Source organism: Melanostigma gelatinosum (assembly GCF_949748355.1).
Source record: "Melanostigma gelatinosum genome assembly, chromosome: 2".
NCBI lineage: Eukaryota > Metazoa > Chordata > Actinopteri > Perciformes > Zoarcidae > Melanostigma > Melanostigma gelatinosum.
In genome coordinates, this window is record NC_136635.1 from 7,144,171 (window position 1) to 7,169,819 (window position 25,649).

General features: G+C 43.8%; 1 protein-coding gene across 1 annotated transcript in view; it reads right to left on the bottom strand.

The window, feature by feature from the left end:
• Positions 1-16,333: 16,333 nt before the first annotated feature.
• The window catches only part of znf536 (zinc finger protein 536), a 121,270-nt gene continuing 111,954 nt past the window's right edge, over positions 16,334-25,649 (bottom strand). The window contains exon 5 of the mRNA XM_079293836.1: positions 16,334-18,901. Within this exon, the coding sequence (XP_079149962.1) occupies positions 18,762-18,901 (140 nt within the window). The 3' untranslated portion in view covers positions 16,334-18,761. The remainder of the gene's footprint in view (positions 18,902-25,649) is intronic.

The window sequence follows — 25,649 nt, forward strand, 5'->3', positions numbered from 1 at the left end:
ACCGTCCAGAGTCGGGTTACCACTGTAGGACTGTGCGTGTGTGTGTGTGTTGTTGAATTGATTTCCTCTGCGATGATAGCTCCAGTCAGGCTGGCACCACTGCACCCCTCCTCCCTTTACCCTCTATCCCTGACACACAAGCCACCATGGCCACCGCTGACCCCACAACACCCACACACACATACAGAGCTCATCACTCACACTGGGAAAATGGCAGCCACTGGTGTTATGTTCTGGGATGGCTGTGGTGGTGGTGGTGTGCATTCAAAATCCCTCCTCTTCCTCCACCGCCCCTTCCATCCTCCCTCCAGTAACTGCCCCGCTCAATCGTTTACACGGATCATTTTTCTGATAAAAGCATTATTTTTGGAGAAAAGTCGCTCTAATGATTTTCATCATCTTCCCTCTTGCTTCACGGCCAGCTTCTTTCATGATTTGTCTGAAAACTACAATTTCATTAACGTTTTTTTAAACACTTTCTCTTTTTCCGTTCTTACGCCTAATCCACCGTGCTTGGTTAAAAGGATACAAAAACGCTGAATCACCTCATCACAAATACATAGATTATAATGTGTTCTTAGTAAATGTTCACAGACTTCCAATACCACACAGAGTATGTTTACCTGGTGTGTGTGGAGCTCATTGTCTTGCCATTGTCCGGTCAGGGTCTGATGGAAATGAGTCTTAAAGTGACCAACTATAATGTGCATCAGGGCGTGTTTGCCTGATAATCTCTGGGACTCTCATTGTCCAACACAGACCTCTATCCTGGTTGTTATCAACCAACCCAAGCTCATGCCGGCTTCACTCCTGTTGACGAGACTCGGCCTCCCCTGCAAACCACATAACGTTACTCCCGTGGCTCCCATCTGTTATCGGTCGATTCGGTGGAACGCCGCCCAAGGCGGCATCGGGGCTCTTCTCCGGGATGTCGTACTCGGGACGGGAGCGCTTGAAGCGTCGGTCGGGATACTGGCTGTTGTTGAAGGGCATGCGGTGCACGCACAGCACGTGCGTCTTCAGGTTGCCCTTTTGGGAGGCGCTGTAGGGGCAGTAACTGCACTTGAATGGTCTCTGGCCTGGAGAGAGAAACGGAACAAGAGAATATTGTCGCCATCAGCATCAGTAAGTCTCAGGTTGGGGTCCTTAGGATTCCCCATCTAACTCTAAATCTAATTTTCTACAGATGTAACCCTATTAGTGGATGCATGAGAGTGATTTCTCTAATAAGAGGCTCCTCTCTCATAATAGGAAGTCTCTGTGTTCAGTGTCGGCGTGATGAAGACGCAGCAAACATCCTCCCTCACTGCGACCACTGGGTCAATAGTTTGGGGGGCAAGTGTGTTTGTGGTGTAAGAACATTTGAGAAGCATTGACCCAAACAGAGAACCTCACACCAAACACCAGCAACGTGGGACTGGTATCTAACCAATCCTGGACCAGTCACACTTCCATGTGAGAGATGTTCCATGCCTCGTTAAAAGGATACACTGGTGTAGTGTATCAGTAGTTCATTCGCTGTTTCAGTTTGACTGTTTGAAACAGTTTTCCCGTTTACTGTTCAACATGTTGGACCATTACATTTTGTGTCTATGCTCTCGCCGAACACGTGTCGAATGCATTTCCTTCCTCATGAAACATTTGGAAAAAGTTTTGAAACCCCGCGTTTGTTTACATCCATGAATGCTAGCAGTCTGCATTTTGTTGGTTGATAAAGACAAACCTTTTTAGTTTCCATAGTGTTTTGGCGCTGCTATTCCGTGAGGATAAAAAGGTCTGTCGCAATGAAGACTTCCAGACTGATGAAATCCTTCCTCATGGCACTAGAATCCCTGTCTGTGGCCATGCCTGCTGCCACACCGCTCGCCCGCAAGCTACGCTGTTACTTAAATCCACTGGTGTCTGTGCTGCCCCACATCCAATCCAAGCATCCACCTGTAGGCTGTAGAGTCTATGTCGTAATCGGGGTGAAGTTATATCCCCTATCAATGCTGTGGTGAGCTTGGCGTTTCCTTGTGCGGGAGGGAGTGGGGTGACGAACTCAGAGCGTATAAAGAAGTAAACATCAATGTGCCATATTTATTCTATGTTCACATAATCGTCCATTCCACGTGAGTTGGCTGACGGAAATACAGACGGATAACCATTCACCCTCACACCTGCAGGCAATTTCGTTTCTTAATTTATGGAACCTGAATGTTTTTTGGAAGCCCACACGGACTTGGGGAAAACATGCAAATTCCACACGAAAAGGCACCAGACAAAACCTTCTCACTACGAAGCAATCGCCAGACCTCCTCGCCTGCCCCTCCATCATATCAACAGCGTATTACATGACTGACTGATTATTCAATAACAAGCCTGATGTATTGGGGCCTGCAAACCCCCGACATCAGCCTCCACTTCTTGGCCCTCCAGGCTTCCACCGGCCCTCGTGAAGGTGTGTTAACAGCGTGACAGATTGGACCGAGGAAACAGAGACTGAGAGGAGAGGGTAAAGTTGAGGACAGAGCGGAGAGGAGAAGTGATTTTCTCATCTGCGCCCCTCCGAGCGGCACTAGTCTGCCGAGCTCCTTATTGAAACAAATACATCCTGTGAAAACATTACCCAACACTTAATACCAGCCTCGCTTCGTGCAGCCATCTGAGCTAAACTTTTGCCGCTCATCGTTGTCGATATGCATCTTTTGAAGAGCGTGCATACATCTCGTCCCCCTGAACACAATAGCAGAGTAGAACAAGGCAAGGTATTTTTCTCTACAACCCCCTGCTCCCTCCTTGCCATAGCTCCAGCACAGAATGTTCTCCCTAGATTGAATCTGATCATCACTGCAGCAAACACAATGGCCCTTAATAGCAGCAGCCGTTTGCTTGAGGGATGCCGATTACACCGCCATCATAACCCACTTCACTTAGCTCACTCACTCACAGACAGACAGAGAGGACAAAACAAAGTGGAGAGGGAGGGAGGGAGGGAGGAAGGAAAGAAGAGGGAGGGGCAGGAATAGGGAGAGAGTTTGAGCCCTCTCTGGTACTTTAGGTTATTAATAACAGTACATTTGTCTGACCCTTGTTTTCTTTTACCTTTTTCTTTTTGCCTTTATCTCTTATTCAATTTGAGTTGCTCTAAATCACATTAACATATGGGGTTTAAAAAGAGGCGAGGAGATAGGTGCAGGGAATATCAATAGGTAAAAGGCCGGGAATTAAAGAGGGAACAATCTATTTGAGGCACTCACTGGCATACGCATGGGGCTAGCGGGAGTGAGTGCACAGTCGACTTTACATTGTACAAAGACGGACACGTGAACGCTTAAAGTGTACACACGGACAGGCTCGATGCGAGCTACTTTGTGTTTGGCAATCTGACACAGGATTTGGAGCCTCTCCGGCTTTCTGATATTACATTGTTTGCTCCAGAGCTGCACAAAGGGGATTGCTACAAGTTTGGAGGCTTTGGATGTTCCAGTTGTCTGAATTTCCAGATAAGCCAGTCGGCGGCACACAATGAAGGGTCCCCTTTTATTCGTGTGCAATTTAATTTCACACTCTCTTACATTACGTTAAGTCCGAGAGGCAGAATATCTCATTCCATTTTACACTTAGGGAGAGCGAGTTATGCCCCCAAAACAACTCAACTCGCTTTTTTTCTTCCTCTACCCTGCTTACGTGCCGTTTTTGTCTCGGCAGACTTAAAAAATATATACAAATCAAGTTCTTTTTATTATCTCCGGGGGGAGGTTGTTTAGGTAAAAAGCGAGGGATTGTTGTTTGAATTGCGTGGCTTGAAAAAAAGTTTGGATATGGATGCATAAACTTGAGTGTGTGTCGAGATTGAAAATGACTTCTGCAGAGCAACTAAGAAGCACACAGGCTATGTTGTTATGGATTAAAAATTGAAGAGAGGCTGTCTTTCTCTTTCACTCACTCACTCACTCCCACACACACGCAGGCGTTCAACATTTCCACACGCCCGGCACTGAGGGCCAAAGTTGCCATCATTAATCCATGTCCCCTGGTCTGTGCCAGTAACCACAACAGCCCACATGCCGACTGTGGCCCGGCAGCACCACACAAAGCACCATTCTGTCAAGTGAACCCTTTTCTACCACTCCTTTCTCCTCCGTCTGATCCCTGCCACACTTTACTCACAACTGGCATAAAGCTGTAATGTGTTAATAAGTAATACAGTGATTCTTTTTTTAAAGTGCTATAATGATTTACTGTTTCAATTCTAGTTTTGGCAATCGAGTACTGGTTTGCTATTCAGTATGACACAATTGTGATTTAGCTTGCACCCACTTGGCTGAAGGAAGTCGTGTATTTTATAAGTAAATAAAAGAGTGGCCAAACTGTATTAAAACCCTGATTAAACAGGCAAAGACAAGACCATCAAGAGGAACGTGTATGTACCACCAATGGGCAAAGGCAAATACAAGACTACAGGACTTTGTGTTCCTTGTGAAATCAAGTCAAAGTCAACTCAAAGTTTTCACATGAATGAAATGTCCGGGTTCCATGAGGCATCACAAATCCGGCCCAGTATCCCTGTCAAATGACCCTTTGCTATGTCCCGCCCCTTGAATGCAGACTGGCCAGTCATTACAACAGTTTCGACCAGCTAGTCATTGTTAAACATAGTGTTGTAGCGATTCTCGGAGATGTTGGAAGGAGATATACAATTCTTTAATGTTATATTTCTAGGTTAAAACCTATGGAGCTAAGGTTAGCACATCCGCTACTAGCGGTAGCACTTCTTGGCTATGCTCGCTACTTAATGTACACACATACTGCGTTTGCGTTTGAATGATTGTAAAGGTGAATGAAGACCTAACTGGCTTTAGAGGAACAGTGTTTTTCCTTAATTTCATTGTCTTCTGTCTTGATCACCAGGTGATGTGGTGGTTCACTTTTACACTCTGATCAGTAGCATTAGCTTCTATCTTTACCTTTTTAACCTGTTTTCAGTTCTGACATCCTCGAGATATCCTTCACATATTGTAAAGCCTTCTGTCTGCACTCTATGAATTTGCTTTAATGTTTTTCCAGAAATTGGATAATCTTTATTCAGTGAGTGCAGTTAGTGACCATGTGGGCTCCACGGTAGCTCTGACACCTTGATGGAGTAGCATGGGGTGGCGGGGCTTAGCTAAGAATCAATTACGTTGATATTGGATAGTTCTGGTTTGGAAACAGACACATGGATAGAGGAATAAAGAGGGAGGAGGAGGGCGGAAGACAGACAGGAAAAACAGTGGTCTTGCTTTCATTAGCGTGGCATTATCTAAGCCTGTTAATTAACCCCCCAAGGCCCTCTGCTCGGAGATCAGAGGGAAAGAGGGAGAGGAAGTGAAGAGGGGGGCAGGAGGAGAGGATTCAGTGGGTAGAGGTGTGCATATGTGTGTTGGGGGGGGTTGGTTGATCCTACACATCGCTGCTACAAACATGCCCCCCCCCCCCCGCGCTCAACTCCTCTCTCTAACCTCCCTGTCTTTCTTTGTTTCCACTGTTATGTGAACAATGTCACAAGCATAGCATTCAACATTAAACGCCATATAGTTCTATTATTATCAGCTTGCCCTTGCATTTAGATATGTTGCATAGTTTTGGGAAAACTTTGTATTCTCCAGCTTGTACAGTATTTCCCTTGTCATTGTGGGGTGCCGTTTGTTGAGTGACAGGAGATATGCGGTTATTGCATTGGAGTTATCATTTCACCAAACTGTGCTTCTGTTGAACGGTTTGTGGCCATATGTGAAAAATACACCACGGCTCCAGGAAAAGTGTTATCTCGCCCGCGTCTTGTGAGAAGAGCTATCTTAAGATGGCAACAGATGGCAGTGCTGGCATCAAATAGCATTTAAGGACGGCAGCTTTTGGTCAGAAGCCAAAACTCTGTTCCCGGTCTTTAAGTGCCTCTGTATATGTGTGTGCGTGTGCGTGGCAGTGTGCTTCTGGGTGCGAGGGGTTTTGCATATGTGCACATTAATGCATGCATATGTGTGTGCTTTGTGTGTCTGGGCAAAGAGAGAAAAAGGGGGAGAAACCTGGGGAAATGTGTGTGTGGGTGTGTGCACATACATTATTTTGTCCAAGCCAGACAACAATACACATTTAAAACCAAGTACAGAGCAGAAACTTATAAAGGAAATACGAGTGTAATGAGTGAGAAGAGACAAAAACAAGTTAAGATGCACACAGTCAAAGAGTGTGTAGGCAGAGAGACAGAGGCACACAGAAGGTGTGAGCAATTAAATGTGCTAAACCATCTGTCTAATAACCTGTGTTTATGCTGTAGCTCCCAGATTACTCAGCAAACTGCGGTGACACTCACACACACACACACACACACAAATGATTGCCATCCCATCTACACTCAAAAATAGTTTGTGGATTTATATCTGTATATTGGACAAAAATAGCTGCATTCTGATTCATACCCAGATGTATAACCCGCAATTTTCTTTTTCAGTTTGTCTGTACTGCTGGTTTTCTGCTGCCTTTTAGTTTGAGAAACACATCATAGTAGTTCATTAGGCCATATTGTATCATTTTTAAATAAGGTGGAAAAAGAGTGAGCTATATTTCTTTTCTTTTTCTTTTACATGTATTTTTGAGAAAGTCTCTAACTTAGCCTTGTCATTTTCCATCTACTGTGACTTTGCACATGGTCCAAAAATAATAACTCATTTGCAACATCTGTCCAGCTTTTGTCCGGCACTACAAATCTGGTGGAAATTGTCTGATTATTTCAGCTTAAACCTATCTACACCTCCTTGTTTTCAGCCTGTGGCCTCTTTATTTAGACTTCAGCAAATCTGCATCATTAAAAGTCATGCAGCCTTTTTGCAGCGAGCAACCGCGAGGGTTATTTCAATACCAAAGTAACAGTGTGAATGTGATAAATGTGAGACGAGGTGTGCCATTTTTAAAGGATTTCTAAATGGATTTGTAACACATGCATTCATTCTTGACATTTGAGATCCTGCGACACATTCTCATTCCCAAAAGAAACACAGAGACGCTGGGACGGACGTGTCAGGGACAGAAGGTCGGTTTGCGGTTTGAAATAAAAATTCCAATGTAGGTTTACTTAGGCAAAAAAAACCTCTTGGTTAGACGAAGGAGAAGATTGTGGTTTGGGTTAAGATACATATGTTTATAACGTGAAGTGATAGTTACATAACAAAGCAACGATAAAATAAGTCCATGTTGGTTTCACGCAGGACGCTGTCAGCGGTCTCCTGGGTGAAAGTCCTGTGTTAGTTTGACCCGTCTGTCCACCCTGACCTCTCTCCTCAGCAGACCTTCTCACTCTCATAATGGAGCCGGTGACTTTACATTGGAGTAAGTTAAAGGGTGCTTCGGTGGGTTGGTATCAGATGCTGAGGGGCACTGACTTAGCCAAGTTGGACCCCAGAACGGGTTAGATCCTGCCACCACTGTAAACAATGGATTCTGTTGATTGCAGCAGTGTGTGTAAGACGCCTGTGGGTTCCGATTTGACAGAGTTGTGACTCAACAAGTACTGGTGGGACGTTTGCAGCAAACAGAGGGCTTATTGGTTGACAGGTAAGCTCTGTGTTTGTATTTGAATATGAATACATTATTCAAACACAAGCACATAGCTTACATCCCAAAAGAGATGAGATTTGTTTTTTGTTGAAGCTAATTTGAAAAGAATGAAGAATGACGATAGAGTAAAAGAACAAGAGTTTCTCATGTTAAAGACTTTGTAAATGTGGCCGACATCACTTCATGGGTTTTTGAGTTGCTTTTTTGTAATATATTTATATCATTATTTTCTAAAATTCCTCCAACATCCCCTGCCCCCCCCCTCCGAAAATGAATACATTAACATTAACTTCAAACAGCCTGAAGGGAATTTATCCTTCTCTACATTCCCTCTGATGAATTAAGAGCATTTCCCTCAACGAGCTGCCGTGTTGATAGAAAATTGGCCTGAAGTTTGGGGAATAGCGATTTGGTCTGTTTCCGAGGCTTAACTAGAGAAAACCAACACGCAAATAACACCAGGGGAGGCACTTAAGGAGAGGAGAGGAACTGTGGGGGGGAGAGGAGAGGTGGAGGGGAAGGAGCTCTTTCAGCATCAAAGCCAGCTAAAACGTCCACACCAGGGACTTATTAATTGCTGTACCAGAAGGACCTGTTAATAAGAACGCCAAAATAGCAGCTCCTTCCTTTCTGTCTCCATCTCTTGTTCTATTTTCTCTTTCCGTGGCTCTTTTCTGGAGACGGCTGCTGTTGTTTTTCACGCTCGAGCTCAAAGTTTCTGTTCCCCGACGCGTTCCCCGACTCACTGACATCGAAACACGGACTCTGATTCTCACTCACTCGCCGCTCCTCTCACCTTGTAACTGATTCACATTTTCTAATATTCATTCACTTATCATCTTCATCTCCGCCAGAGGAATCGTGCGATTGCTCGAGTGAGTGAGTGTGCACCTTTGTGTCTGTCCACAGATAATCTCACATTATGTTTTAGGTGGCCAGCTATGGCTGCATGCTCCAGGACCTCTCCTGGCTGTGGTGACTCGCACTTCCTTTTTATTGCCTGTTTTGTACTGCCATTGACTGTCTGCTGACTCCTCACTCACGACTCTTAACTGGCTGGTCGGGGCCACCAGCGATAACACAGCTGACTGCATCGCCGAACCCCAGTCCCTGTAGAGTGTATGTCTATAGGGGAAATAGTTTGCTCACTTTTATTGTTTGGACCTTGTGTTTTACTGACAGCTAACAGCTAAGAGAGCTACACACATAGCTGTCTGCATCTCCACCGCTCAGTCGCTGCCTGTTTCTTGAGCATCAACCTCACACGCATGTATTGTTGGTAAAATAGACTTGAGGCTCGAATAAACGCTGCAAGCGGCGGTTGCACCACGAGCTGAGACGAGCGCCTGCACAGAGCCGGTGCAGACTTCATAGACTCAAATGAGAGCGTATCTGTTGTGTGAGATGTGCGAATGAAAAAAACAAGTCTGATACACTTGCAGTCCAGACGGGGGGGGGGGGGGGGGGGGGGGGTTGTGTTCATTCAATCAAGCATTATATTCGTGGTCGTTTCAGACACACCTGACAGAGATCTGCACTCTATTAAGTGCACCTTTCTACATTTTTTTCCATATTATTATTCCTCGCTCACTCACTCAGCAGGTCATTTGTACAATTTTTCAAATTCAAATTTTTTTGGAAACTTTTTGAATATTTTTGACAGCATGTGTGTGTGTGTGCGTGTGTGTGTGCGTGCACGCTGGATTCCCAGGGGGTTGGTTATTGCTTAGAATTCAACCGTAGAAGTGTTTAAAATCATATAATATAACACAGTCAGCAAAACTGAAGTGAATGTGGACTAAGCTGTGGTTGTCTTTTCATTGCTTTGACAACAACTTTCAAATTAAAGGAACTGTTTTCTCATTCAAACTCAACAAACTAGAACATCCAACACCTCTATGAAAGACTTGTGCCAGGTGAAGAGAAGGGGGCAGGTGAGGCAGAATCCAGAACGTTTTGTTAAATGTTTTGGACAATGAGACGTTTCAGCAGTCACACTCTGGTTCACGTCCCAGGAGGGGGCTCACCTTTCCTCCCACCTTACCGGCCGTTCCTTAACCCCACAGAGGGATTCGTTTTCCTCATGGAGGGGGAGGATGTATGACCACCAGTCACATGATCAGATGTCCCTCTTGGACTCAATGCATGCTGTCTGGACATAATTCTGCAGACGGCGGATCAGGCATGCGCCTATTACACAGGTGTGCTGTTGTAGGAGAGGACAGAAGATGTGGAGAAGTTGTGGTCAAACACAGAGGGACGACTCGTGCTGTATGTGTGTGTGATCAATATGTGTAGTTTTGTATTGCATTAGTGGAATTACCCGAGTTTCACATTGTGTACTTGGAATTACACTGTGCAACAATAGTAAAACAATAAAGCCTGTTGAAGCATGTTGTGATTCATATCAGCGAGATAGACAGTGAAGCATCACAATCCATGCAATAAAGAAGTGTCCTTTTTCTTCTGATGAAAGTTTAGCTCATGCATCGGCCTGATACTAAAAAGCACTTGTAGTACTTTTTTAATAATAATACGTATTCTTTTACGAAAATGAAGTTTTGGATGAAAGACTTTAAGATCTGAATGCTTCCACTAATTAGTGTCTTGCTGAGCAGACCGTTTGTCTTTAACCTCTGACTGAGGAACCTGAGACTGATTAAACAGCAGATGTGCTGTATAATTATTGATTTTCATATGCACTGTTTTTATTTGTCTAGTCATCTTAACACACGTGAAAATGTGCACACATTCAACTGAAGAAGGCCCAGTCAGAGACTAAAGTGTTTCTGTCTACCTATTATTACTTAAAAAACTAAAATAATCTAGTTGTAACTGGAGTTATTTTTGGCACAAATGTTGAATCAGGTAATGCAACATAACACCACTTGATGCGTGGTGTTATAAAACGTTTGTTAAAAACATAATCTGTCCTCTTGTCACTTTCCCTCTTGTGTCCATGGGAAGTTGTGCCCCCCCCCCCAAACAACAACGACACACTGTAAGATACTTTTTCATTTTTAATATGGTAATACTATCTTGACTTTATAATGCAACAAAGGTGCACCTCAAATTCAAAAAAATGCAGAGCCGTGCAGGAAGTAGCGAGAAAGCAAACTCCGCCCCACACGCTGATCACTGTATCAGTTGTATTCGCTGCAGCAAGTGGACGTGAGACAAGTTGCAGCTGAAGAACAGCAAGTGTTATCAACACACAGACTGAAATGGTGTGTGTGTGTGTGTGTGTGTGTGTGTGCGTGTGTGTCACACCACCCTGGCAAGGTGCTCCTCAAGGACTCGCATCCAATTTGTGCAAAACCGGAGGAGGAGAGGAATCATGACGTCCGTCACACGCAAGTGTTTCTCTCCACTGACTGAAAGGAGAGCAAAAGTCTCAGCCGCTCTGATTCCACAGAGCGAACTTTCACTGTCTGAACTTAGCGACTCCTCTTTGGATGCTTTTTTTGCGAGGCGCAGGGTAGGTAACAGCAGCATTAAATGAAAACATTAATAAAAATAAGATGTCCCCTTTTCACAGAGATCAGCTTGTAAACACGATCAAGAATTATCTACCACGGAGCTTAGGATTCAACCAACACCGCAACTCTTTAAAACCTTCTGGTGGAGCTGTCATTCACCCCCTTTCATAAGCTCTCCCCTCTTTCTTATCTCCCTTCCTCATTTCCTCTCCTTCTCCTACTCCCTCTACTCTCCGACCCCCCCCCCCCCCCACACCCCCTTTCTCCCTTACCAGGGGAAGCCTATTTGTCCTCTTTAAGTGAAATTACTCAATCCTTTCAGGAAGAGACTTTGGAGACCATTGGTAACCGAGAGAGAGGGCGAGAGGGAGAAAGGGAGTACGTGTGCGTAAGAGAGAGTCCACCTTCCAAATAAGTTCCATTAATCATGGGCCAGAGTCTAATGTAACTAATATTTTACAATTAGAGGAGACAAGATGGAGCTGGGGGCCATCTATCTCCCTTACACCACATGATCATCGATTCATAAGAGCTCAGGAGAAAGAGGGAGGCCGTAACACACGGGCACTGCGTAAAACACACACTCACAATAATACACACACACACACACACACTCTCTGCTGGTCATGGCACACACTGACACACTCGTGCAGACGTTAGCGCACCCACGTGCATACGCACAGATGCTTAGCAGGAAACAGAAGGACGCATGAGAATGAGGGGACAAGCTGTCGCATGAGCATTTCTTCGTATATATTCTGCTTGGAGTCGGGGCCGTGGCTGTTTGGTTCTAAAATGTCTGAAAGCAGTGAGAGATGCTGATTACACAATCTCAGACTGCAGAGTAGCGTCTTCAAATCGCTTGGTTCGTCCGATCGACAGTCTAAACCGCCCTGAGAAAGTTAATGAAGTGATATATATAAAAGCAGTGAAAAACAGTCAATGCATTACATGTAAGGTGCTAGAATCAGAGAGATTTTGGCATTTTAAATGAATCAATAAATTATGAAAAGTCATGGCAATGAGGGAAGACTAGTTGCTGTTGATTGAGTAAATTGGGTCAGCACTGCTCACATTGCATTCAGCATATAGTCTAGTATCATGACGGTGTACTTTGTATGTGTCATGAAGTAGCAATCAGAGTTTCATCCATGGGACAGGGCATGTTTATTTTTCATACAACAGATATTTTTACATTTAGTTTGTGGTTTGGAGCAAAGTCGGTCATTTGCTCGGTGTATGTGTCCGCACCAACCCTTTGTTGCAGCCCTTGGAGGCTATCTAGAGGCAGGAGAAAGGATCGCATGTCGAACCCAACTCACTTTCTCAGTTACAAAGAAGTCACAATAAAGAGGCCTTTTGTAAACTGATACAGTGATTTTACGACATGCTGGCATTTCCCGTTGCTTTCGGTATTCCCTCTTTTTACAATGATGACACACATACACACAAGTGGAAGGTTAAACGTACCCTCAGGGGGTGCCAAATAAACAAACTTAATATAAGAGACTGTTCTGGACTAAAACGAAGAAAAATGCAGGTGAAAAAGAAAACGACTCGAGCCCCAAGCACAACGCCTCAAAACAGAAATGCCATAAATGTGCCATGTCGTCCTGAGAGCACACTGAGGGGCAATATCATGAACAAAAAGCTCTGGTTAGACTGAGATTTTGAAACCGAAGAGAGCACGGGTGTTGCCTGGACCAGTCAGGGAAGAGAACTTATGTTTGAAGATAGGCAACAACAAAGAGGGAGGAAAAGCATGTTCACCTCCCTTTTGTTTCAGAGCCTTTGTGCAAGACACTGGATACCAGCTACTGGGCTGCAGGAGACCTTCTCAGACCCCCTTTGTGAGGCGGACGACAGAGACGTAGCCCAAACGTCCCCTGTAGCCCAAAAGTCCCCTGTAGCCCAAAAGTCCCCTGTAGCCCAAAAGTCCCCTGTAGCCCAAAAGTCCCCTGTAGCCCAAAACGTTTTGACTAGGCACCAAAATAAAGTCTCAAATTATTATTATTTTTTTTAATTTATTTTTTTCATAATTGAATCATTCAAGAATTGCTAAGTTGTTTTGATTATTCTGTTAACTGATCAGTTATTTTGTCTTCTGCACACTGCCACCAATCAAATCATTTCTGATTCCCTTGCCCTAAAAGTAGTTTAAATAATACAAGGTTGCTAAAGCCGCCCGGCAAATTCACAGACACGCATTCAATGGCATTCCATGTTTCTCTCTGCAATGCAACTTCCTCAAAGGAGGACCGGCACCAGCTCTGCACCAAAACCTGGTCTGCTGTGCCCTCTGGTGGTCTAACCACGGAGCTGCACCGCGAGGCCCCCAGCTGCTCCAATGCAAAAGGGAGGGAGGGGGGAAATTAGAGGCAGCTGAACAAATGAGCAGAAAGACGGGTTCATCGGCAGGTCACCATCTGCCCGGTGACCAACCGAAGGCTGGCAAACCGCAAAAACCGCTGCAGAGCGTCATCTTACAGCACATCCATCCGCACGCAGCACGGCACACAATTACACAACGCGCCCGGTGTGCGTGCACAAACGTGCTCACACACACGGCTGCACAACATGCCATGGAGGGGAAATGAGAGGAAATGGAGACTGAAGAGAGAGAGAGAGAGAGAGAGAGAGGGGGAGAGAGAAATGAAGAGGGGGGGGGGCACAGCAAATGACGAGAGAGGAAGTTAAATGAAGGGCAAAGAGCGGTGTTCATCACACTGTGAAAGAGGGTGCTTCAAATGTTGAAATTGATCAGCTGAGCAACGCAGAGTGACACACACACACACACACACACACATATGACAGGCAGGATGGAATGAAAGATGACCTAATGTGTTCTTTAATCAGACACATGTGCGGCGTTACATGGAGACACACACCTCAACTCAAATATATAGACATGACTCTCACACACACACATTTACACATTCATGCACACGCCCCCCCACCATACAAACTAACATGCACCAAGAATCTACAGTATGTCATGCACACAGGGTACGCAAGCCGTGTTCCAGCTCAGTCTCACGTTCAGCCAACCGATGTGTGTGTGTGTGTGTGTGTGGACTTTTCTCCCGATGTGAGTTTTATTGGGAACATACTTGGGGGATTTGTGTCATGAGCCCCCCCCCCACCACCACCAGCCCCCAGCATCTGGTGCGGTGCAGCTGATCCGTTTAAAAATGAGTAAAGGCATTGACCTGGGCAGCCTCCCAGAGGCACAGCGGCCTTCGGGGTCCCGGCTTTAGGTTAACACAAATACGGATTCCATCAATGCGGCGCAGATCAACCGTGGAGTTAAATGTTATGATGAAGGGAACTGCCTCACAAGAAGTGTGTTCATACTGGCACAAGCACTTTCATGTTGCCTGACCCGCTCACCCCAACTCCAACAAAGTCTTCAGGGACCATTTCGACTTTGTTAAAAAGATTTAAAGTGAGATATGTGTGTATGTGCACCGCGTTCTTACTGGACTCAGAAGCTCATGTCGGGATGCCTCAGAAGGTCTTTTGTTCCAGCAGCAGTCAGATCTTTTGAATGAACACCTTTAGATTTGGTTTTTAGATTCATCATCATTCTGATGTTATTCGTGCCTCATACGGTGTTTTTCATTCGTTGTAATGTGTTTTCTGTCTGTGGAAACTACGTCTATTGTTGTCTGAATGAGCTGATTTTGGTGGCAAACGAGTTTCCCCGCTGGGGATGAATAAAGCTTTTCCAATCAAAAGAAAGTTTATTTTATTCTATTTCACTGATCCTCAAGAGCTGCAGCAGACGGAGACTGATCTGTGCCGGAGTTTGTCAAAAAGTATGCAATGAATATGCAATACTTTTTTTTTTGACTTATTCATGTATGCAATGGAAAAATATGAACCAAATCAGGTTCATTAATAAAGCTTTCGTAATTCAATTACATTCACTTCTATTTCAGGCTGCAGAACATGTGACAGACAGTGTTCAAGTGTGAACTGAGTGAGCCCAGCCAACACCTGGCGATGCTATCGATCCCAGGTTATACATTATGAGTCACTTTCAGAGTTGATAATATAGCCATAGCTCTTTCACTAGAGTCAGATGAATGCAGTGTTGTATATTTACACATAGAAAGCTCCTTCGGGCAGATGAAATGGGCCCCTGGTCACAGACATGTAAAAGGCCCCAGCACCACTACAGTAGGAACCAGACACACAGACTCAATATTTGTTCAGTCTCTTCTTTGTTGTTGTTTCTTGATGTCGCCATTTTGTGTCTCTTTGTAGTTGCTTTGTTACTTTTTTAATTGTTTTGGTATTTTGCTCGTCTGTTATTATTTTTGTGTGTCTTTGTAGTCATTCTGCGTCTCTTGGTGATTGTCTCTTTGGAGTCATCTTTAGATTCTTTTGTCGTGAGTTAGTTATTTGCAGTTATTTTTCATCTCTTTGGAGTCATTTTGCAAATGTCTTTTTTAATTCTTTGCAGTCATTTTTGTGTCTCTTTGTTTTTGTTTTGCTTCTTTTTTGGTCGTTGAGGCTCTCTTTGTTGTTTTGCAGCTGTTTCGCATCTCTTTGTAGTTGTTTCGGTCGCTTGTTAATTTATTGAGTGTCTCTTTGTGGTTGTTTGATGTTTCTTTGTGGTTATTTCGAGTCTTGAATGTTTCGTGTCTCTTTGAGGGACCATTTGTAGGTGAAGGCCAGTGGGGAGGGGCCTGAAACGTTGGGCCCCTGAGCCTGTTCCTGGTAGGCCCATTCAGTAATCCATCCATGTATGAGAGTACTTCTTCCACCACTGATTATCGCCCTGGTGTCCGTATATCAGCACAGCGACGTAGATAAGAGACAAAGATGTGTGATACGCGCTGCACATCTCGAATCAGAAAGTGGTGTTGGCTCAGATTTAAATGTCTGAATCTTCCCTCTGCATTCAGCCACGAGGGATGCTCTGAGCCCATGTTGTTTCACTACAGCTACTTCGTGGACACCTTTGGGAGAGACAGTGGTGCAGTCAGTAATTTAGTTGTGCGTATTCAACATCATGATCGCGGTCCGTGAAGCTTTGCCATCAAATTGACTGAGAGATAATAAGTTGCGTCGGGAGTGATGGACTAACTCTCCAAACAGTTTAGCCACTTCTGATCGCAACAGTGACACTCCGACACGCCGGCTCGCACTCCTGACTCTCGCTCTGTTAGAAATCAAGAAAATGAAAATAAAAACATGAAACAGGCCGTTTGCTCTGTGAGAATTCATTTTTTTTTTTTTTTTTTTTAGTTTGAATACATTTTATTTTTACTATAAGTACAGTTCAGTAGTTACAAAACAAAGCATCTGCCATGAGGGTACAGTGAAACATAAAGAGTGTTCAGCTCACAAGACAGGTTTTGTACATAATATGTGGAGTGGAATGCTCATTATAGCTGGTTCAGAGAAGGAGAGAGCCCTAGTGAGACTCTCGCCATTAATCTCTCTTCTTTACACGCCTGGAAAACAGAGATGGGGTCAGAGGTCAAAGCCACTGATCAGTGCCTCCAGCAGGATTCGTCTGATTGGTTCACTCGGACCCCATTTCCAGAATTCCTCCCTTCAAAACACCCTGTTATATTTCCCTACAACCATCACTTTTCATATGTCTCACTCTTTATTATTTTAGCTTTTTATCCCCTCCTTTCCTGGCATATTGGAGTTGAAAGAATGGTTATTTGTACTCTACATAAATCAAATCAAAATGAAAACCAAAAAGAAACAGAGGCTGTACTGCAGCAAAATCTCCTGAAGGTGGAATTTGAGCACAGAAAATCACGCAGGCTAAAGCGAAACGGGCCTTATGCTGCAGGCCCGAAAGGGGGAAACCGCGTACGAAATAAATCGGGGGGGGGGGGGGGGGGTGACAATTTGTCGAAGCCACATACAGTATAGAGGTTGCTCAAACTGAAATGAGTATCATAGTTGGACTGTACATACCGCATTAGAATTATTCTCTGGGTTTCACAAAAAAATGACGTAGAAACATTTCACAATGCCAAGGGACACACGAACACACACCTTCAGTTTAGTTAGTTAGCTAGTTCTGTACTGTATAGGTTGGATTTATAATACTATCACAGTGCAAAATACTTCAGAGAACCGAAACAAATGAAAGAAATAAGAAAGGATTAAGTCCCTCTATGCATAATGGATTCTGTATATATGGGGGCAAATATGTTCGCAGCACAGGAGACGATTGTCATCTTTTTCCTCTTTTTTATCATTATATGGAGAAGGCATTAATGTACAGTACATATAAAAAAAAATCAAATTAAAATCAACCCTACATCCTACAGTCTAGCACAGCTACATATTGTAGAAGCAATAACAGATGACTTGTATCTAAGGCTATACACAATGTCTTTTTTCCTGTTTTTTTTGTTCTTTTGTTCTTTTCTTTTTTTTACTCATCTTAAAGTAAATACATCAAACCATTTTTCAGTAGTCAGTAACACTGTGCAACAATGATCGGTGGCAGTGTTTTAGAAACATCTGCGACACTAAAGTCCTTGAGGTTTGACGTGAGAGATGAAGAGAGAGAGGGGGGTGGAGGGCGATAGAGAAAGAAACTGTTCCCCCCTTCTTTCTTTCTTTTCTTTTTTTTGAAACTTCTTCTCAGTCAAACTCTAGAAGAATGCCGGCCTTTTTGAGAGCGCGGCCGTGTAAACTACTGTCACTTCTTTGCTTCTCCCTTGTCACAAATGCTTTAAAATGTCTTTTTTTTAACTACTGTATATCTCTCTATGTACATTACGCGACTATGGGCGCTGTGTCGAATGATACAAGAACAAGAAAAGAAAAAAAAAGACAAAGGGAGCCACATAGCAGGGTGATGGCCTGTACTGGCCTGGGTATGGAGAGAGAGGGGGGGGGGGGGTATACTGTAGTATTATAAGTACATTTAGGGCAGTTTGAATAGTCTTTCTTCTTCACAATCATCATTAGCACCACCATCGTCAAAAGTCAACTCTGGGTTGTGTTGTTCTTTCTTGCGTTGCAGATTGTCATACGGTGCCCTGTCCTTGAACCACAATCGGTGTGATGCATCATGGGGACTCGTGTGGCTGTTCTGACAGAAAAAATGTGCTTGGTCTCTGTCAACAGCCCCGGTAAAGTCGAGTTTCTAATCTACAGTAGAATACATTCCAGGTACGATATAACGGTGAAATAACTGTCTTCTTCATTCGACAGTAGAGGAAAAAAGTCTTTGAAAGCATTCGATTAAGCGCTACACTTCAGACCTACTTTTGTTTTGTTTTTTTCTTCTTCTTAAAAAAAAGACACACCTTTCTAGCTCAAGGAATGTATCAGAGATCTGCGGTGCCGGTTACAGGAAGTGCTAATCAGACAGGTAGTTTCATCGAAAGAAAAAAGGAAAAAAAAACAACATAGTATAAGAGAGAAGACAACAAAGACATGAGGGCATTCAGACCACGGGAGACAAAACGGGAAAGTTGCCCTCACTTCGTTTAGTGTCCAAGCAATCTCGCAAATCCGTCCCCAACAGGAAGCTGTCCCACACTGTCCTTCATATAGTTCATGCCTTCTCTTGACTCTGACGGTAGTATGTGTTTTTTTTTTTTTCATCTTAAATAAAGTCTTTGTTATAGTGTAGTCCTTCATTTATCCTTCATCCTCCTCCTCATCGCCTTCATCATCACCATCCTCATCCTCCTGCCTTGCTCCGGTGTGGTGCCGTTAGTCTTTGTCCAGCCCCTCTGGGTCACCTAGGTTATGGTTGTTAGGGTGGTTAAGGTCGTTGTTAAGATGGTTGGGGCCGTGGGTCAGCGCGGGGTCGTGGGTCATTGGCTGGTCCTCCTCTCCTACCCAGAGATGCACTACGGCCAATGAGAGAACAAGAGGCAGATTAGCACCACGGACCCAACACACTGACCCCCACCATGCAGCAAGTACACGCACCCACACACACACACACACACACACACAGCTGAAGCATTGCATTATATGGTCAAGTGGGGCTAAATGGATGGATGAGATATTTGAGACTGTCTGCTTTGTACAATGGCCCGCAGACAATTGGGTCAAACGTTTAAGCCTTTAGAATTTAGAGGGTCATTTCACCAAAATGTACAGAAAACAAAAATGTTTCACTTACCGTCATATCAGTCATATCTAGTCTTAAAGATAGTTTTGGATAGTTTTGTTTTAATTGGTGCAGGTTCATCCCGATACAATGGAGGTAAATAGAATTGGATAATACATATGCTTCCCTATCAACAGTTTTCAGAGGGACTATTTCTTTGGTATCAAGTAGTCCCAGTGGAAACTACCCAGAGACAAGTGTTTGGAGTATCCCGGATGACAGGGACATGCTTTTTTGCTGTTAAATATAATTCCCCCCCCCAAAAAACGAAATAAATAACCTCCATTGTATCGGTGTGGTGGCTGAAATATCAAATACGAATGGACAAATGAGCTAGACACTGCTGGACGTTGTTCGTTTCAGTGAAGTGACCCTTTAAACTGTCTCTCCGTGATTCAGACTTCATAAAGGATGTGACAGAGAAACCTTCGCCACTCAGTCGTCTGCTGTGTTGCGCATGCTAACAAACTGACCATGTGCGTTTAGTGTCGAAAGGTATGAAATAAAACAAACGCATCTATAGAATACATTTCGATAAAACAAGTCCACGGATCACCTCTAGGTCCATATGCTGTAGCTGAATTCACACTTATAAGGATGCACTGCATTCTTTTGTTCTGTTACGACGACAACAATCACTGGAAGTGATTATTAGCAAGGTAAGAAGATCCTCTTTCCATAAGCAGCAGGTCAGCATTCGATTCATGAGATTGCTGCATGTGCTGTTCATAATCTACAGCGATGGGGCGCTCAGTGAAAAGCTCATTTCTGAAATGATATGAGACGCTTACATGTTATGGTTATGACAACTGGAGGAGCGTCGCACTCGTTACAATCAAGTCGGTTCGGCTCAATAAGCGTGACAGGAAGTGTGACAGCGGGTGAGAATTGAAGTGAGTAAATCTAATTTAAAAAAAAGTTTTAAGACTCGGTGAGACAGTAAGTAATGCATAACTGTAATTAGGTCCCACAACGGCGGCCACTAAATAACACAACCCCCCCCCCCTTTCTTCACTTTCATTCCCTCAGCAACTTCTTAGAAAATTATTTTGCAATAAAACACCGGCAAACACATTTGCATGTCATGTTCTTTTAAAATGGCGTTATGAATCTGACAAAAACAAATTAAAACACAGGTTTATTTGAGCCGTGCTTTTTTTTTCTCTCTCTTCTTCTGCTTCTTCTTCTTTTCGCGAGGACGGAAATGGATCTGAAAATGAAAGGAAGTGGCGGCGTAGTAGCGGAGGGGAAATAAAGAGCTAATAAGGTGATAAAACATCTCTTGGATCCAGCACTGAGTAATGACTCCGGAGCGTTCTGTGAGCAGAGCGGAGCACTCTCACCACCGTGCACTACTCACGGCTCATACGGGGTTCTGCTTTAGTGCTCCGCGCGCTTCGCTCCGCATCGGTCCACTGATACTAAAGGAGAATTACAAATTGTTTTTGTTTATTCTAATGATATTGGTCGATTGAAAAAAGTGGAACATATCAGATACAATCAGATTGGCTCGTACACAGCAGCTGTGAGAGTAAAGCTGTGTATGTGGAAGGGTTGGTCTCTTTTATAGACTAACTGCTGTTTTCCCATCCCATTAGAATTGCTCACGAGTAAAGGATGTGTTTTCAGAACCAAGTCTCACCACAAGATGGCGAGCTAATACAGTAAATAAGACACTGAAGCCTGCACACAGACAGCTGAGCATATGCGTCTACATACATTTAGAGCAGTCATTTCCCAGCTGATTCAAATTCAAGGTGTCTGTATTAAAAGTCAGAGCTACATGAGCAGATAATTTGACTGGAGCAAATAGTCAAAAGGAGCCACTGTTAACCATCACTTATCTGCTCATGTCCATCACATTAACACCTTTTCATTCTATGTACAATAACATAAACCAAAATAAATAAAGTCTCCTTGTTTTGATGCTCCAAAAAGTGCCTCGCTCTCCCCAAGGGCACTTCCTGCCTTTGACTTCCCTGTAAAGAAACTTCCCGTAACGAGCTCCAGATTAAGGCCCCATATTTGATTTTCACTGTTCATTAACTAAGCCACCTGGAATGTTATTATTTAAGCACGGTGCTCCTTCTCCCCAAACAACTGCCACTGTGAACGGAGGGGGAGAGAGATTTCCTGGCCAACTTTATAGATTTAGCATAACTTCCCCCTCGCAGTTTTTAATTTCCCATTCGGGCAGACGGCAGATGCACCTCACAGACACAGGGAAAAAAAAGAAGCTGCCTGGCATTCGTTTATCACATGAACGCTCATCGACGTGTTTCCTTCAAACACTCGGCCCGTCGTACGGGTTGCATACATGATGGTGATAAAAATCCATCTCGGTAAATTGTCTTGTATATAGGGAACGGCAGTACATCTGCATTAAATGCTTGTCTGAAATCTCCTTAAACACAACGTGAAAGAGCGAGTGCACCCTCTCGTGGCGTGTTGCGATACGGCAGATGGAGACGGGGCGGTTGTTGGAGAGGATAGGACCTGGGAAAGGGAAACATATGGTGTGAGGACACACAGCTCCAGGATCCATCCGCTGTTAATACACGTGTCATGCTTAACAGAACGGATACATGGGTAGGAGGACGGAACAATGGCGTACCGCCGCACTCGGAGCATGTGTCGGAGGACCGCCTTGGGACGCACTGGACTATGTGTGTGCGAATAAGTGTGAGCACCTGGTCTCAGAGGCATCACCTGACATTAATAGCAGTCTGCAATACATCACACAAGAAGCTTTTTTCTTTGCAGTGTGGCACATTTGTGCGTTTCTTACATATAAAGCTGACTAATGACTTCAGCACTTGTATTTTGCGATGACCGTTGGGGTTCAGCCGGAATCGATTTTTCAAAGTCGAAAGGTATTTTTTCTTTAAAAGGGCCGAAAGCTTCACTGAGCTGACATTTTGTGTCCAACTTCAAGCTTTTCCAAATGTCAATAGAAGATGTTGAAACTATGCACTTAAATGGTCAGCTCAACCAAATTCCCTTTTTATTGTATCTCCCATGTTTTCAGAAATTGATAATCTTATGATGGCATATACGACGCATATTATTTACTATTTTAAATACTGTGTTCAGACACATTTTTACAGACTTGCCTTTTCACTTGACACCTGGTCGTATTTGTTGATGTTTATTTAATAGTTTCACTCGTTCTACCTTTTTTACACCATGTTTTAACTTGTATTCATGATTGTTTTTTCTTCTTCTTTCTATGCGGCCTATGTACAGCGCTTTGTGTTTGTGAGTGTTAAAACGATAGAAGATGTAGGAAACCATGTCTTTGGTTGCACAGGTCACAACAGGGACACCACATGTGACTGGTGACCATCTGGGTCAGTTAGGAAGCTGTAATGAAGTGGAACTTAATGCTCACAGTGTTTTGTACAAAGTTTAAACTTAGATTTAATGATGTTTCTTCACCTCACTTGAAGCAAACAATGACCACTTAGGGTAGCTCATAATAACATTATAATGCCTTATTACAGGGATTATAATGCATTGTAAAAAAAACACTGTAATCTATTAGAACTATGGGACATATAACACACGATGATCCTTACAAGAAACTATGTTGGTGAGTGACCAGCATAAAGTATTATGACACATTACCTTCTAGGTCATTATAAAAATGCCTTCTAATGTAAACCATTATGAATATGTATGAGTGCTTATGACTGTGATTATACTGCTCTATGAGCAGATTATAAGGCGCTATAAGTCTGTTTATAATGCATTGTAGACACGGGCCTCATATAAAGTGCTATAAGAGTGATGTCTGCCCGGTCTCTGTCCAGATGAACTTTAACGGGGTGCAGCGTGGAGCTCTGTGAGCCCTCGGTGTGCCACTGAAGGTGGCTGTGGCTCCTTTGTTCGCTCTCCCAGGCATCCGGACCCTTCGCGAGCAGAAAGTGTTGTTCTTGGCACGGCCCTGTCGCATTGTACGGCCCAGTATTTATAAATATGTAAATACGAACGGCACCAGGCATAACACGGCCCGCTTGTATACACCGAGGAGGAGCGGAGAGGAAGTGAGTGCACCCCCCCCTCCCCCCACACCCCTTCCAAAATTGTATTTTTAGATGGTTTTAATGAATACAGGATGTTTATAGTTACCATTCCCTGTGATTTGCACAAAAGACTAGAAAAATCCACATCCACCCTGCCACCCCTCCTCTGCACCCCCCCAATCCCTCAAAGCACCCCTAAAGAAGAAGAAGAAGAAGAAGAAGCAGAAGAAGAAGAAGAAGGGGTGAGGGAGAGAGGGAAAAAAAGAGCACATTTGTGATGAGACGCAGCCGTATTGTTGTGCTCCCAGTCTGCTTTCGACTCAGATCCCTATTAGACAAACATAGTGTGGTGTTAAGGTGCAACAAAGAGTGAGGGAACAACTCCTGTGAGCGCAGGTGGAGAGAGAGAGAGAGAGAGAGAGAGAGAGAGAGAGAGAGAGAGAGAGAGAGAGAGAGAGAGAGAGAGAGAGAGAGAGAGGAGACGAGGCATGTGGCGGGGAAAGGTTCCTCGCGAAAAAAGCAACTTCAAGGCAATAGCGCAATTTGTGTGTTGTTTCTGTTTTTTCTTAAGTTGCAAAAATAATACAAAAGCCGAAACAACATGTGCGAGGTGCGGGTAAAAAAGGTTACCTGTTTTCTGTTGTCTGTGGTAATGTGTTTTCTTTTTTTTTCTTCTTTTATTTTTGCATGTGTCTGTGTGTGTGTGAAGACTCTGTGTCAACTTGTTTTCTTTTCATAAACTCAGTTTCGTTTCGCTGCAAACTCTGAGGTCTCGTACGAGGTGACGCGTGTGACAGGATGGGAGGATTCAGAGGAGGAGCAAAAAAAAGAAGAAGAAGAAAGAAAGCGAGGAAAAAATGTAAAAAAAAAAAAAAAAAAGACAAGAATGATTGCAGTTGGGGGAAACACAATGAAGTGAATGTTAGTGGCCTCTTTCTATCTCTCGCTCTCTGTCTCCAAAACTATTTCTGAGGCTAAAAGATGGCTTGATAGAGACGGCTTGATAATACCTCCGCTGAGCAATTTAAGCCCAAACACTCTGATGCTACAATCTGTCTTCTCTGCCTGATAGCGCTTTTCTCCCCTCTCCTCTCCAAATTACTTTCTTTCATATCTAATTATATTTGCTAATGATCTTATAAGAGAATAATGGAATGTGCTTGATCTATTACCTTTTTTTTCAATACATAAATACAATGCGGGGGGAAATGACTATTGGAGACAGGAGGAAATGTTTTTTTTCTTTCTAATGTTTTTGATGAGAGGCAAAATGAAGCTGCAGGGTCATTAATGGGCGATGAACGCAGAGGTCATCTCTCACATTCTCTTTGACATTTCTCTCATCTGACGTGCTGAAACAATCACAACCTCATCCGCGCTCCCCGTCCTGCCCCTTTCGCATCGCCCGTTTCTCGCTAATCTTCCAGCTATCCACCTCGAGTTGCTCTGATCTTTTTAATGGAAACATCCAACTTTGTTCGGTTCCCAATTCGGCGTCGCTTGTTTTGTGTTCTGAAGTTTTGCGTTCAGCATCAAACTTTCGAGGTTGAATCTTGAAGGCCACGATCAAAGGAAATATCACAGGATGCCGATTTAGCAGATATATTGTATGCATATTCAGAACAGATCTTTTCTCACGTCGATGGTTTGTTTAAAGTCAGTTCACTCATGGGGAGTACTGTAAGACCTGTTGCACAATGTCTTCTGGAGGAGCTTCATCCAGTCTGACAAAAGACAACTAAGTCATGTCCCCCTGTCCATCAAAGCAAATAGCAACTGTACTATTATTATCTCAACTATACACTACAGGTGTGTTGTACGACGGGCAGTGTGACAGGTATTTGTTGGCTACTGTGCTGTAGGTACTGTGTGTGCGTGCATGTGGACTGGCGACAGTCTGTGTATGTAATGCATATGTGCAATATGTTATTTTGTATTGTTTTAACAGCAGACACTGTATGATACCAAGACAAATGTCCTTTCGGACAATTAAGTCCATCTTATCTTATCTTATCTATCTGTCGTGACAGAGTCCAACATGGGGGAAGCTATCTTAGTTTGCTAGCTGCGCTGCACCATCCACTGTTATTCAACTTCCCCAGTCTGTGTCTCAACTGCTCTACAAAAGCAACACTCGCTCCCCACTCGTCAAATGCAGACGTGTTTGGGATGGCGTGTCAGTTTCAAGGATGCATAAAGAGAAGTGAATGCAGCGTTGGAGGCGCTGTATCCTATTGTAAGTGTCTCATTGGAGCATGAAGCCAAAGAACCTTTGACTTCCTGGGTATAAAAAAAGCGGGGTCATCTGCATCCATGGAGACCCAGAGAGCTCAGGTCGGTGTTGGCTTGCTCAAGGGAAATAACTTTGGATTCTGCTATTCGTGTATTATACAGCTTTTAGGACCTTATGATTTAGATAAGGGCTATTCAAGTGTTCATACTGGGAAGTTCATTTAC